General features: G+C 38.5%; 1 protein-coding gene across 2 annotated transcripts in view; it reads right to left on the bottom strand.

Moving 5' to 3' along the window:
- The window catches only part of LOC121860149 (aldehyde dehydrogenase family 16 member A1-like), a 76811-nt gene that overhangs the window by 41126 nt on the left and 19572 nt on the right, over positions 1 to 16113 (bottom strand). For both annotated transcript variants that reach the window (XM_042357206.1, XM_042357207.1), the window contains 3 exons: positions 15515 to 15671; positions 7209 to 7369; positions 3938 to 4035 (listed from right to left, as the gene is read on the bottom strand). In XM_042357206.1, the coding sequence (XP_042213140.1) occupies positions 3938 to 4035; positions 7209 to 7369; positions 15515 to 15671 (416 nt within the window). The remainder of the gene's footprint in view (positions 1 to 3937; positions 4036 to 7208; positions 7370 to 15514; positions 15672 to 16113) is intronic.

Here is a 16113-nt window from a genome sequence, read left to right as displayed (position 1 = left end):
GATTACATGCACATGTTATTATAGACAGTAAAGCCTCCGATAACAACGGTTCGACCAACAGCTTTTCATATTTAAAACCCAATTCAATTTACATCCTTATTTCATTTGTAGTTACGACCAAAATATAATAAAAATAAAATAAACCTACAGTTTCATATACTGTAAATAATAACTAAATCCCGATATGTACAAAAAAACAATAACAAAATGCTGTAAAATAAATGAAGAGTGCCTTGCGCAAAGAAGCTGCCTTGTTAACGAGTGGTAAACAACAGTCGAAGCTTGGTGAGCCTTTTGTTTTCACGCATCTGGAACAGGAACAGGAGAAAAACTTCCTCAGGTTTCTTACAGCATTTTTGCATCCCTATTCAAAAGCCAATAGAAAGTATATAAGCTTAGCCGAGAAACTAGATGTGTTAAAAGATACGAAAAAGGTGAGAGGTCTGTGGATATTATATAGAGCAAGCAATGAACATATTTTCTGAAGTGGATCCATTAATAGAACAAAGCATTAAAATTTAAATAAACACAAATGACCTCTACATAAAGATGTATAATGAGAAAAGAAAGCAGCAGTGCAAGGTTTGTTCAACAGCTTTATTATTCAAAGGCCTAAACCATCAACTTCAGCTACACCATCAAATTCAGCATCACAAGCAGCTTCAACTTAAACTTCAGGTTCAGCAAAAATTTCAGCAACAGCTTTATGGAAAGCTGCAGCTTCAGCCAGAGTTGAACCTGATGACTTCGTCATCTGAGTAAAAACTCGCACAACATTCATTGACTGTCCTTATGTTTTAGACTTTACCACCATTGGTGAGTAGAATTTTAGTTTTACATTAGTAAATATTTTTTTAAATATATATGAACAGTAAATAAATGTTGCTTTCATATTCATATGTAGAGAAATGACGATATGTTTTCACTTGTACGCACTTACTGTCCATACATTGGCATTCCCAATCATCTCGCCTTATTTCTTTACCATTAGTGGTTAGCTACTTCAAGTGTTCCATTTATTAACATTAAATTACATTACTTACAACATACATACATACAGGTATTATTTTTTTTTTAATTAAATTCACTCCAGCTACAACCAGGGTCTTATTTTCTTCAGTTTCTTATGTAGAACCATCGTCACTCACGAAAACAATGCCGTCTTGTCTCCTCTTGTGTGTTTTAATATTCTACGTATTATCAATGAATTGCATTGTTTATTTCACGTATAAACATTAATTCAATGAAATACATATTCAGTAATAAACAATAATGTACATATGTACATATTCTTAAAAAGATAAATGACGCAGTATCCTTAAATGTGCACGTACGTAGGTAGTAAGCAGCTACCAAACAGGGAGGTACTACCGCCTGGGAAGATATTGGAAGCATAATATGTTGTCTAATGGTAGACCCTGCTGCCATATGGCATCAAAAAAATTGTGACCAAGTCCCTGGTTGCTGATCTGACTTCTGCCTCATTTACACACAATTGCAGGGTCTCAATTGTTTCTCTTACTATTGACAACACAATATACATACTGTATATTGTTTCTCACTTTTGATTTATTTTTCATTTTTGTATTTCTTTATGGTTCTTTATTATTACTAATATTATTATTATTATTATTATTATTACATTTTCACCCCCCAGGCCCCGATGTGGGTCAGTGACCTGTGCCCGGGTGGGCTAATCCCCGTAAAAAAAAAAAATTTTTTTTTTAAATTAAATAATTTGGCGTTCCCAATCCCTCTCTTTTTTTTTCTTTGCCATCAGTGGTTAGCTACTTCTATTTTTCCATTTATTAACATTAAATAACGTTACTTAAAACACATATCGTAATTTTTTTACATTAATTTTACTACAGCTACAACCAGGGTCTTATTTTCTTCATTTTCTCGTGTAGAACTATCGTCCCGGACTCCCGGCTGTAAACACAAACGAAAACAATGGCATCCAATCTCTTGTTTGACCATATTATTATTCATTTATATTGTATAAGGTGCATTTAGAAACATTATTTAAATTATATAGTTTGCAATTTTCATTAATTGTATTGTTTTGGGGGAAAAGAGGGTAAAAAGCCACACAAAAGTTATGAAAAGGTCAAACTGGGGAACGCATTTCATTATTATTGCTTTATTTTAATGGTAATTAATGACTCGCCATAAGACGATTCACCTTACGCTACAATATTGGAGGACACATTAACTTCGTTATTCGAGGCTTTACTGTATAGCGATTTGGTATATAGCGAACATCCTTGGACCCTATCTCGCGATATATCGCGACCCTACTGTACAGTAGTATAAGTTGCTATTCACGGTTTTACCAATTCGCGCCATTCCTTGGAACCTAACCCTCGTGAGTAACAAGGGTTTACTGTACGTACTGTATTTTGGGTGGTTTTTATATCGTTATTTATCGTTTTTATACATTTAGTACATTCACCAGAAGATGCAGATCCCGGTAATTGGCTTTTTTGAACAGGTGGCCCCCTTAAAGTCCAGATCTTTACGGGTTCACTGTACAGTATAATGAAACTGTACAAGTTGTGGAAAAATTATTTCAATACTCTAATGTGACCTAGAAATAAAGAAATACAGGTATAATATAAAATTATAAAATGTGAAGAGCATGGTTGTGTATTATGTGTGGGAGGTGATTGTCTTTGTTGAAGCAGTGAGAAGTTTGTCAGTAGCACATCTGGGGACGGCTGGGTAGGCCTATTGCAGTTTAAATGCCACCACACAACCACCTCTGCTGCATGAATATCTAAACACTCACCATTCATCCTGGATCTTCTTGCAATGATGACAATGATGATCAGTACAGATCCCATGTAATGATTAAGATGATGATGGGCACAAGACAATATAATAAACATGAAATAACATAAACATTAAATAACAAATACTGTGAACTGTAATAAGGTGTTGACTCCTCTTGATCCCTGCCTCGTGACCCCCTGACAACTCTCCCCTTGCCGTAGGTTAGGTGAATGATGTTTATGATGATGATGACTATGAAGTTGATGATGAAGATGGTAATGGTGATGATGATGGTGGTGATGAAGATGATATTTACTGCCCCTCATCTATGTATGCCTCAACAGGGGGAGCAGGGATGGCAGGAGAGAGTGGTGGGGAGGAGAGAGAGCTTGGGGATCGTCCTCATCTTCAGAGGACAAGTTTAAGAGTAGAGGGCGATGGCGTGATGCATTGGCAGTGGCAGGGGTAGCTGGAGTGGCAAGGGTAGCTGGAGTAATAGAAGATGCTGGAGTGGCAGAAGACTGAGTTGAAGCTGGTGTTTTGGGAACTCTGGAGAAAAAGAGCATGATGGGGAGCTGAGATCTCTGGTGCTTTAGATCTTTGTAGATTTTGTTAAGTGGTGTTAGTACAGTACTTGGTACACACCCCTGTTTATCTTCAGCGCTCGGTCTAGAGATGAGTCTAGTTCAAGAAATGTTTCTTTTCCTTGCTTGAAGAATATAAAAAAAATATTTGTAATTTTCTCTAAAGTCCAGATGTTTTCCTCTAAATCAACTGGAACAAGATCTCATTGCAATAGGGCCTTCCAACAGGAGTTCACACATTTGCTAGTAATTTCATCATGGCTCAGTTTAACATTTGCTATGCATTCAACAATGGTGCAATTTTTCCACATCTCCTTCATCTGGCCATCTTCTTTGTGCCTCGTGGATCTTAGAAAAACTGCGAGTGAAGTAATATGATTTGAATACAGCAATTATGCATTGGTCAAGAGGCTGAAAAAGTTGGGGGGGTTTTTATCATGGCAATCCGTGAGTTTCTGAGGAACACAAGCTTTAAAAATGAACAAGCTCTCAGAAATATTGCCTTCACCCCAAGTTCTTATTCTGGGAAGAAATTTTTATAAATTCAAATCAAAATTAATTTTTCTAAAGATAATTACCTGTCCTTGATTGAACCAGATGGCATCAACTACGCCTTCAACAGCAGAGTCCAGGTCAGCCGAGTCATACACAATCACAGGACTCTTGCCTCCAAGCTCTGTCATGTGAGAGAGAAAGCATATTATTGTGCTGTTCTTATACAGAACATTTTTTAACCCTTTCGATACCAATACCACAATTTGCCAAAGATTGGTTATCATCTCGAAAATGTGACTACAATCTACCATGATTACTGATGAACTGGGACCCCAGGTGGCCTGTTGTGCACCTCACATCGTGGAAACTAAGCCAGGCAACTCTCATAAAACATGGTGACCTCCAGAGGTTCCTCAAGTCCTCACACATCACCTCCCAATGTCAGCCAGTGTCAACATGTCACTCCTCTGGATAGACCAATTATATTTCTCTTCCTACTGTACCATTAACCTTGACTGGAAGGAATGACACCATTGTTCTAAAGAAATGAAGGTTTATTTAGAGCAGTGAATATCCAACAAAGCATTCAAACACCAAGGCAATTGACTCCACTGTCGTGAATCTAAATAAGTCCAATGCAGTCCAAAGGAATCTGAGTGAACCTGGGCAAAGCCAAACACTCAGGTGTCAGTTCCTGCTGACAAGTGACAAAACAGAGGAAGTGGTAAGGTCTTCTAGATTTTGGAATAAGCTAGAAAATGGATTTCAGGATCAATACTCCATTTGTATCAGACACCCTTGCCACACAACCAGCTCAAACTAGGAGGCAGGAGGTGCTACACACAAAAAAAAACCCAAGTTGGACAGCCATATGTGCTGACCCATTAATGTCAGTGGATCAGCAGTTGAAGACTTGCCATATCTCTTCCTACACAGATGTAGCGTTCTCCTTCCAGCAAGAGTAACCTTCAGAATCTATCAGCAGACAAAGGCACAATAAAGGAAGTCTTCATTATACATTGAGGATATGTTCCAGAGATGAGTGACTTACAGTGAAACCTTTTATAATGAGGTATTTTCGCCCATAAGATTTAATGTAATTAGGGATACAGGTAAACCTATATTTACAATGGGGTTAGGTTTCTCAAAACCAAGAGTTGGAATCGTCAAATGTGGTGTTAAGGGGAATAAGGTGCCAAAGAGATTGGCTTTGTCGGAGGGAGAGTTGGCTATAGAGTTATCAGGTCGGAAGAGAGGAGGAAACGAGGGAGTGCATATGTTTTTGGTTAAGGACCAGAAGGATTTACTAGAGGAAGAATTAGTCAGGACATCGGTCCTTCTTTTTATAAAATTTTCCGCTTGGCCCTACGAAGAATAGCCTTACAATGATTCCTAGAAGTAATGAAAGAGGTGTGGGTAATAGGAGATACAGGTAGTTTCATAGCTCGATATGCCCTATCACTCTCCCTGCATGCAAGAGAGCAGGAGTGATCAAACCATGATTGTAAAGTGAAAGTTTTGGTAGAAGATGGGATAAATGCACTCATACCACCCTGTATAACCTCAGCAATGCTGTCGGCACATACTGAGGCGTCCTGAGTGGAAAAGCAACATTCATCCCAAGGAAAGTCAGTGAAGAATTCTAGCAAGGATTGCCAGCTTGCCCTCCGATAGTGCCATAGTTGACGTTTAGAGGGGGGTGGGGGAGGTGGTCGGGCCCAGTTTGATTTAATAGAAATAAGATTGTGATCAGAAGACCCTAAGGGGGCAGAAATTGAGTATGAACAGTGCGAGGGGTTAGAGGTAAAACAAAGATCAAGAATGTTAGTAAGATGATCATGTCGATCAGGAACACATGTAGGGTGTTTAATTATTTGCTCCAGATCATTAAGTAAGGAAAAAGAAAGTGCCTCAGCTCCACCTGGGTCATCTCTTGCAGAGCCAAGCCATTCTCTGTGATGTACATTGAAATCCCCTAGGTTGAGGATCTCGGTGTTGGGGTGTGTGGATAGCAACGACTCGTGGCAAGAAGTGAGATACACAAAGAGTTCTAAATAGTTGGGAGAACAGTATAGGAAACAAAGGAAAATAGTCATAGTTGGTAGAGATATGTTGAGCCAGATGACATCATAAAGGGAAGATTCAAGATCCGTGAATCGAGCTACAGTATAGGTGTACGTGTGTTGCAGTAGGCGCATACACCTCTTGAGAACAGAAGGAGGTATAAAGGTTGTAGTTGGAGACTTGAAAAGGTTTGGGTGAAGCTGCTTTGGTCAGTTGAAGTTCGGATAGTAGTAAGAGGTCGGGGGAATATTTTAATAGATGGTGCTCCGCAGACGGAAATTTGGATCTGAGGCCGCGAATGTTGGAAAAAATGAAGTGTGAAAAATGCCGATCCTCCAGCAACCGCGGTGACGTCTGTTGAGGCCCCAGTAGATTGATGATCAAGTCGGCCCTGGGGTCCACAACCTTCCCGACCAGTTCCATTTATTAACATTAATTAAAACATTCTTTTTTTATATCCATTTTACTACAGCTACAAACAGGGTCTTATTTTCTTCAGTTTCTTATGCAGAACCATCGTCACGGACTCACGGGTGTAAACACTCATGAAAACAATGCCGTCTCGTCTCCTCTTGTGTGTTTTAATATTCTAGGTATTGTTAATGAATTGCATTGTTCATTTTGCATATATAAACATTAATTTAATCAAATACATATTCAGTAATAAACAATAATGAATCTTTTGTACATATTCTTAAGATAAATGACGCTATGTTTCCTTGAGTGTGCACGTTGGCTATCAGTCTCTCACCTTGAACATAGGTTTATTATCCTTACATATTTACTAATATTATTCACTTATATACTTTGATTACTGTGGCAATAGGCAGTGTAGGAGGGAGGAAGAAACGTAGGAGGAAGGAAGGAGTCTGGCAGGTAAGAAGTGTGTGGGAGGGAGGGAGCAGTGTAGGAGGAAGGATTATGGGAGGGAGGAAGGATTATGGGAGGGAGGGAGCAGTGTGGGAGGGAGGAAGGATTATGGGAGGGAGGGAGCTAGTGTAGCAGGGAGGAAGGATTGTGGGCTTATGTAACTATGCAGTGGGACTGGGAGTGGTAGGGAGTACTGTATCCCATGACAGTAGTAGCCAATTATAGCTCAAGAGCACTCGGCACGTATCAATTCCTGATACAATATCTCAGAAATTTGTTTGAATGCCCAGAACAGAGAAATATATCTTGAAATTTAAAAAAAAAAAAAACCATTGGGGTAATAGAAAGTTCCCAGGATCAACGATTCCAGCTATCAGGAAAATTAGTGTACAGTACTTTAAAAATTATTTTTCCACTCACCAAGAGATATTTTCTTTCCCGTCCCAGCAGTGGCTTCCCTCAGAATTTGACCAATCTCAGTTGATCCTGTGAACCCAACCTTATCAACATCTGTATGAGTTGCCAGCAGTGAACCCATTGCTCCTCCGCCTGTTATCACATTAAACACTCCAGCTGGAAGCCTGTGAACAATTAATGTTGTGTTAATAACAATCTGTACTGTAATTATGAAAGAATGCAAAAACTATGAGCTAAATAGAGCAGTAATAAGACTACTGTATACAGCACAAAATACCCTTACAGAAATACAAGAATGGAGGATTGATCCTGAAATCTCATATCATGACTTGACCTAAAAACAGCAACTCTTGTTATAAGCTCTGCAGAACCTACAAGAAACCATAACCCTAGTAGTACAGGGACCCCCTCCAGATACTAACGTTCAAGATACTAATTTGTTTATACAGTCATGTTGCATTGTATGCAGAGGTTAAGTTTCTAAGAGGATGCGCAAAGCCAAAACCATGTATTGTACAGTATAGTCAAAATTACCCTTGAAAATCCCTTAAATCCCCCATACAGTACTTGGTTATATATACCTGTCAACAGCACGTCTGGCATCTTGGCTGGTTAGGCCTATTTCAGTTTAAATGTGCACCACACACGGTAGGTGACAAAAAAATATAAAATAATTATCATAAGGTCAAAAACATGAAGGGAATTAATCATTGTGTGTAGAAACAAACAGTGAGGGTGGGAGGGAAAGAGCTATAGCTGGTGTTTCCTCACTCACTGCTCCGCTCTCTCACCATCTCCTGCTAAATGGCAATGCGGTGTTGTTCCCCCCCCCCCTTTTTTTCCTCACATTTACTGTTACAATATACTATATTATTTTATGTACAAAGAATAAGTTCTTCTACACGCACACCTTCCACACATCCTCATTTAAAGTCCACTAACCCACCGCCTCATAACACAGTTACTTCATTCATACGCTCTTTATTTTTCTTACCATACTTTACGGCACATAAGACGCACCCTTGTTTTAACAGGGAGTATTTAGGAAAAAAGTTTTGCGGATTTTCCTCCTGCAGTCATAGTTTTCTTAAAATAATATATACAGTACCAGTAAATGTGGGGAATAAATGTAAATAATCCCAATAAATAAGTTACAACAAAAAATACTGAATTGCCAAACCAGTACAGGTAGTTCTGCTATAATGCGATAGTTGTGTTCTTGTAAAACATCGTGTTATAGAAATTCGCGTAATAAAAATAACAGGGCTTATGGAGAAAATAGGGTTAGGTGCAGATTACTCCAAATCGAAGAAAAAAATTCGTAGTTAGCCTAACACAAAGGATAGCACAGTCTAAATAAATGTTACATTCATATCTAATAATGAAATCATACAGCAAATGTTACACTTTACCTTGAAAAAATATGAATATAACTTGATGGGGGATAAGGGTGATGTTGAGGCTGAGGAGTCATGAAACATCAAGCTTTTCTTCAAGTGTTATAGCCTTTCTTTTACGATCACCACCGGAAATGCAATCACCAGAACGATTCCCAGACATATTCTTCTTTTCCATAGTCACAAAATTGGAGAAACAGTAATCAGAATTCACTGAGGACGCTTAAAAACTTCACACGTGTTTCAAACTGAACGTGTGGTGTAAACAGAGCGTGCGGGTCTAAAACGCTATGTATTTTGTTTTTCTCTCTTATTTAAAATTTTACAATTTACATATACTGTACAGGTATACTGTATACATAAATATTACATAAATCATTTCTGCAATTGTTCACAAACAAAACACATAAATCAATTGAACATGTGATGTCGAACGTGAACCGTAAACACTGCATAACCCCGCGCCAAGCCACAACACTGTACAGTACACTTTAAACACTACGTATTTAGTTTTTCTCTTTCATTTAAATTTTTACAATTTACATACAGTATATATGTAAATTGTAATTTACATATTATTCATATTATGCTACAGCGCCCACAAAACATGAGAAACGTTCGAGTCCCCCAGTAGAGATGTCCGTTCTCTACCCACTCCAGGATGTCTTAGTCCTTCGTTTTCTTTTTGTGTATTCGCTCAGGGACTCAAGTATTTCTGTATATAACACAGGATGATAAGGGAATTTGAAATTATGAGTGAATGAATTTATTATACAGTGATCAATTAACATAGTATTGATGTGTTTAAGTAGTATTCAGGCGCCTTCAGCCTAGTAATGTTACGACATTCGTATCACTCACTCTAAACCACGAATTTCATCCATACAGAGAGAGAGAGAGGCCAAGCGCTCTGTTTACATCACACACACATAAATATTACATACCGTATATCTCGGCCTATTTTATAATCGCAGTCATGTACTGAATATTCTATGTAACAAATATAAATTTTAAATGAATTATTTATAGTGTAGTCGACTTCCTACACAAAGACGGGCTATAAATAGCCTTCTCATCTCCTCTCCATCTATTACCCTCTGTTCTCAGAGAGGTCTTGGTAAATAACTTTTGTTTGTTTATTTTCATTGTTAGTCTAATTTATCATGTTGTATCAAAGTAATACACCTAGACCCCGACTTACGACGGGGTTAGGGACCCAAATCCAGGTCGTAAGTCCGACATGGTCGTAAGTCCGATAGATAAAAAAAAAAAAAAATTTTTTTTTTAATAAAAATCTACAATGAAATACAGTACAGTAAAAGTAATGAATAATGATGAATGGATACAGTACAGTGAAAGTAATAAATAATAAGGAATGGATACAGTGTGACTGAGCACTTAACCTTTAATGTAGTCAGCTGAATGCACATGGGGCCCCATAATTTTCTAATTATACATGGAGACTACATTAACTGGAAACGTTTCGGTATAGAAAATGCGTGTCATTTAAATTTTTTTTTTTTTTTTTTTTTATCTATATCTGAGGCGGTCGTAAGTCCCGACGGTCGTAAGTCCACGTAGTCGTAAGTCGGGGTCTAGGTGTATTGCTAAAATTTGTGTATAGGTAGTAGGCAGCTACCAAACAGGGAGATACTACAGCCTGGGAAGATATTGGAAGCATAATGTACAGTATTGTCTAATGGTAGATCCTACTTCCATATGGCATCACGAAAATTGTGACCAAGTCTTAGGTTGCTGATCTATCTTTCTGCCTCATTTACACACACTTGCAGAGTTTCAGTTGTTTCTTTTCCTTTGACAACACAACATACATACAATATAATTTTTCTCACCTTTGATCTTTTTTCCTTTTTGCATTTATTTATGGTTGGTTATTTAAAATAAGGCCAATTCACTTCAAGTATTGGCATCAAATTTTACCGGCTGGTGTACACTAGTGACTCACTTAAGCGTCAGTTATTTAACTGGAACTAATGTCAGTGTGAGTAAAATATTTCCATTTACTTGAAATAGATTTGCCGATTTATTTGTTTATTTATTTATTTATAATATACTGTAATATATTAAACACACTGCAAGTATTTTCTTTAATTTATATACTTGTTTCGCGAAAAAGGGAGGCTACCATTATACCTGTAGGTGAAGTTGACCAGACATTTATGGTGATCATTAAGGACCAAACTCCGAATCCATGACGTGACTTCTGTTCATCATTTATATCCTAAATTTACCACTGTCGATAGTTTCAAGAATTAATGCAGTCATTTACTGAACATGCTTTATAAAAAAATAAATTTTAAATTAATTATTTATAGGAGATAAGTATTATCATCAGTAAATATATAGATATGCATTACTGACCACCTCCGAACACAAGGACGGCGAAAAATAGCAACAGGCGGTCACAGTCAAGGTAACTTTCCCTTTCTTGTCACTGGCAAATGGGGGATGGGGGGTGGGGGGGGGGTGGTGATGATAGCAGCTGTGTTATTACCAGGGGTATACAGTAGTACCCCGATTTACGCAGTCAATTGAACCCACAGCGTATCGCGGAAAGTGAAAACCGCGTAAAGTGAGCAACAGAACATATGGGATTAATTACAATAGACTCACTTTACGCGGGCCGCCGAGGGTTGAATTAACCGCGTAAAGTGAGGGTTCACTGTGTGTATATATGTATGTATATGTATATGTATATATATATATATATATATATATATATATATATATATATATATATATATATATATATATATATATGTGTGTGTGTGTGTGTGTGTGTGTAGAGACTTCACACAAAACACATACAAATAAATAATAATGGGAAAATCCTCTCACAAATAATCAGACACAAATTTATAAAAATGTGACAGTCTACCCTCAAGTCTACTCTGTGCTTTATGAATAACAAAGCACAAAGTAGACTTGAGGGTAGACTGTCACATTTTAAACAATTTGTTTCTGGTGAGAGGATGATCCCATTATTATTAGTAGAACATTGATTTAAAGCGATTCAATTTAAGATTATTGATTTAAACCGACACCCACAATAAGGACAATGTTTGAATTTAAAGCGAATCTTTCCCACTTTGCGCGAGTCAATCTGGTGCATCATAAGGGAATACACACTATTTTAAGTTTTGCGCCTCATGTTTCCCACCAGACGCGTTTCTGGGGCACGCTACACGGCTGCCCGCCACCCTCACACACCCTCCCACATCCTCAGTTCTCACACTGACGCTCTAGTGAACGAACATATTGTGTGACACTATCTCCTTCTACCACGTGCATCAACCATCGCCACTATGTCCAAGAGGCCAGCTACTACACCATTAACTACCCCAAAGACCAAGAAATCAAGGCAAGCAATTACACTGTAGCAGTTAAACAAGGTGCTGGAAGCACTGCAGCGTGGAAATGGTTCTTCCCGTGTGTCAGATGTGTCCACAGCCACACCACTAGACAGTGATGTGGATGATGAGCTGGTCGAGTTGGGCTCTGCATCTTCAGAGGATGAATTGCCTAACTAAAGTTGAGTGAAAATCTATTTTCGATAGCATAAAGTAATTAAAAAATAAGTTGAGAGGAAAGTGAGTGCTGGGTGAGTCAGGTGGGTGGTCAGTGCCACCAGCGTGACCACCCTCTCACATCAGCTGATCGCTAGTAAACAAAACATTTTGCATCCCTTAATTTTAGCTGTGTTGATTTACGAGTGTTTGTTTATTCTAGGAGATGGACTGAGGACAAATTACATACAGTATACTGTATATATTTATACACAGAGAATAATAACTAACCTTTTTGTAGTACTGTATAGACTTAAAATTCAGAAAAGGACAGTTTACAGTTGTTCTTTTTTATAAAAGACAAGCGGGTCTCAAAAAGGCCAGACTGTCCTTAAAAGGCCAGACCTGGCATCAATGCGTGGCGGCTCCAGAGCGACCACCCACTCACATCAGCTGATCGATAGTACACAAACCATTTCACGTCCCATAATTTTAGCTGTGTTGATTTATGAGTGTTTGTTTTAACATAATACTACAAAAAAAATGTTTTGTTTATCCTAGGAGATGGGCTGAGGTGCATCTGGGTAGACTCTCAGTCTCTTTAGTATTTTGTGTTTCTCTCAAGTACCAAACTAAATTATTCTATTGAAACAACACTTTGATTTAGTGAGAATTCGGTTTAAAGCGACATCTCTTGGAACACCTCTCCTGGAACGTATCTCGTGTTACATCGACGTTCTACTGTACTGCACATTCAAATGTGGATGACGATAGCAGTTACTTGGATTAATTTTGTGTGTTTTTTGATGAGGATTTGATCAGTAATATTGCAAGTGAAACAAATAAGTATTTTGTTTTTTGTGGTGATGTAGAAGCATTTTCATATGGCTCACCCGTACAATGCTGGAAAGCCAACACTGTAGCTGAAATTTTTGTGTTTCTTGCATTAGCAATGAAACACTCAATGGTTGAGTACCGGTCCAAAGACATTGTGTTCACAACACCTGTGTTCGCCAAGTACATGTCTCGTGACAGGTTCAAGCTGCTGTTGAAATACCTTCACTTTGCTGATAACACCACCTTGGGCCTTAGTGACCCATTGTCCAAAATTTGGCCAGTGTTTACTGCATTGAAAAGCAAGATGAAAAACCTATTTTTGCCAATCCAGAACTTGGTAATTGACAAGTCTCTTATCTTGTTCAAAGGATGTCTTGAATTCAAGCATACATTCTGAGCAAACGTGATCACTTTGAAATCAAAGTGTTTGTTTTATGTGACTGTGAGACAAGAATTGTGTTTGATATTATTGTGTACACAGGAGCTACAAATGATATTTCCATGGCAATTGTAAAAAAAAAGATGATGGAAGCTTATCTTGGGAAGGGGAACATCTTGTTTAACGGTGCTCTAGCCCTGACCTGTGTATATTTTTACATGTTAACAACACTGGTTCATGTGGTACAGTGGGTAGAAACAGGAAGCACATGCCAGTGTTCAAAGAAAATATTGTAAAGGGTGAAGAGGACAAATATGAGTGCAATAACCTATTGACACTGCATTGGAAGGACAAAAGAGAAGTGACAACACTAACAAATGTACAGTCAGCAAAAAAAAGTTCTGCACTCTTAAGTTTGATGGCCTCTGCACCGATCACTGACTGAGGCCATGTTAGTTTGGTAAGGTTGGTATTTCTGGTTGTGTGATGCATTGTATAGCCAGTATGATGTATTTTTTTATATCGCATATAGTTAACACGGAGAAATTAACGGGAATCACCCGCGTAAATGACTGTTTTTCAGAATTCTTGGTTGCAGTGTGTCATATTGTATAACTCCATAAAGGTGCAGAAAATTATTTTGTTGACAATACATACGGGGCAGATGATTGATTCCAAGAAGATCGACTACAAGACTGGGAATACAATCATGAAGTCTGACATCGTGATTGAGGACACACAAAACATGCGCTCAGTTGTCAAGAGCGACATGCAAATCAGTAGTGAATCCACGCGGAAATCTGTAAAATGGTACAAGAAACTGTTTTCCCATTTGGTTGATGCAGCTGTACTCAATTCCTACAACTTATAAAATAATGGGTGCCCCTCGTGTAACGAGGATGGCCGGCCCAAGGGCCACTTAGGCATGAGTTTGTTTAAGGTGCAGAAGCTGACACAAACGCAACAACCACACCCTAAGTTAACGAGTTGCGTGACCCAGTATCAAGGAATAGTCCGAGAAGACCGGACAACTTGCCAACTGCACTCACTAACCATTACCCCGGAACACGATTCACAAATCGATTAACATCCAGGTTCCCAATTACTGCTGGGTAGACAGAGACAAATGGCATAAAGAAACTTGCCCATAGTTTCACCCTGCCTGGGGATCGAACCCGGGTCCGCTCTCTTTCGAGGCATTCCTACATCTATTATCTGGTAAAGACTGGCAAAAAGATAAAACTAAGGGAATTTGTGCATGATGTGTACCAGATTCTTGAGAAATATGGCTCAGTGAAGTCAGGAGTCCGTGATCGTGCTGCATCCCAACCACATGGCCCTGCCAGCCTTGCTGCACCAAACTACAAGGCCCATCATTATATTAAGGGCATGCCACCTCCAGAAGTACCAGGGAGCACAAGGAAACACAGAGTCAAGGGTCATTGTCGCTGCAGGGTGTGTTCATCAATATCCAAACGACCTCAGATAAAGAAACTCACAACATGGATGAGTGCCGAATGCAAAGTGCCACTGTGCACCCCATATTTCCCTGAGTACCACTCACACCCCTAACCCAAAAGAGAGTGGTGAATGTATTGTATATAGAGTAATAATAAGGAAACATGTGAAAGTGTTATGAAGATGTAAGAACTTGGAGTGAGTTGGTAGTGCATCTGACATTTCACTCCCAGAAGGGTGCTGAGGCATGATGTCTCGCCGAGTTCTCTGACTGACCAACAACCATAGGCGGTGAGTACAGGAATAATTATGTTATTTCCTATTGACTAACATGTATGTCTAACATTTCATTTGATTTTTTAAACCTACAATGCAGTTTGTGGGGAAAGACTTCCCAAGATTTGTTAGACCCTTAAGGGTTAATTACAAGTGACCATATACGAGGCGGCTGGGTTGGCGAGTCAGCCACGCAGTTTATAGCCAAGGCCTTGGCTAGAACTGCCTTTATACATGTTCACCTCTCAATCAACATATCCATGCTCTTCATTTATTTTTATATTTTCTTTATTTCTAAGCCACATTATTGAAACGATTTTTTGACAACTTTTATAGTTTCAATAAAATGAACAGATTATAACAAACAGGCAAAATTTATATATTTACAGCTGTAAATACACACAAACTCTCTCAATGAAAACACTGCATACATACCCGGCCTCAGCACAGATTTCAGCAAAGAGTAGCGCTGACAAACGGGTGTTAGTAGCTGGCTTTAAGACAACTGTGTTGCCCATCGCCAAAGCAGGACACACTTTCCATGCCAACAACATCAGTGGGAAGTTCCAAGGGACAATTGCACCTACGACACCTAAAAAGCAAGGACAGTAATCATTTTCTGTTAAATATTTCAATTACCAATACTCCAACTCAATTATGTGTAATGAGTGTGGAAGGTAGGTACACAAGAACGGTGCAGTGGTGTAAATGGCAGTAGGTAGATAGGCAGCTACCAAACAGGGAGGTACTACCGCCTGGGAAGATATTGGAAGCATTGTGTTGTCTAATGGTAGACCCTGTTGCCATATGGCATCACGAAAATTGTGACCAAGTCCCAGGTTGCTGATCTGATTTTCTGCCTCATTTACACACAATTGCAGGGTCTCAATTGTTTATCTTACTTAGACAACACAACATATATAATGTATATAATTTCTCACTCTTGATTGATTTTTTAAATTTTGTATATATTTATGGTTATTATTTATATTATTTTACCTGTATTTGTATTAATTTGCTATTAATTTTATTAA

The sequence above is a fragment of the Homarus americanus genome, unplaced genomic scaffold (genome assembly GCF_018991925.1).
Source record: "Homarus americanus isolate GMGI-L3 unplaced genomic scaffold, GMGI_Hamer_2.0 scaffold5831, whole genome shotgun sequence".
NCBI lineage: Eukaryota > Metazoa > Arthropoda > Malacostraca > Decapoda > Nephropidae > Homarus > Homarus americanus.
This window is presented reverse-complemented; position numbering and strand designations above follow the sequence as displayed.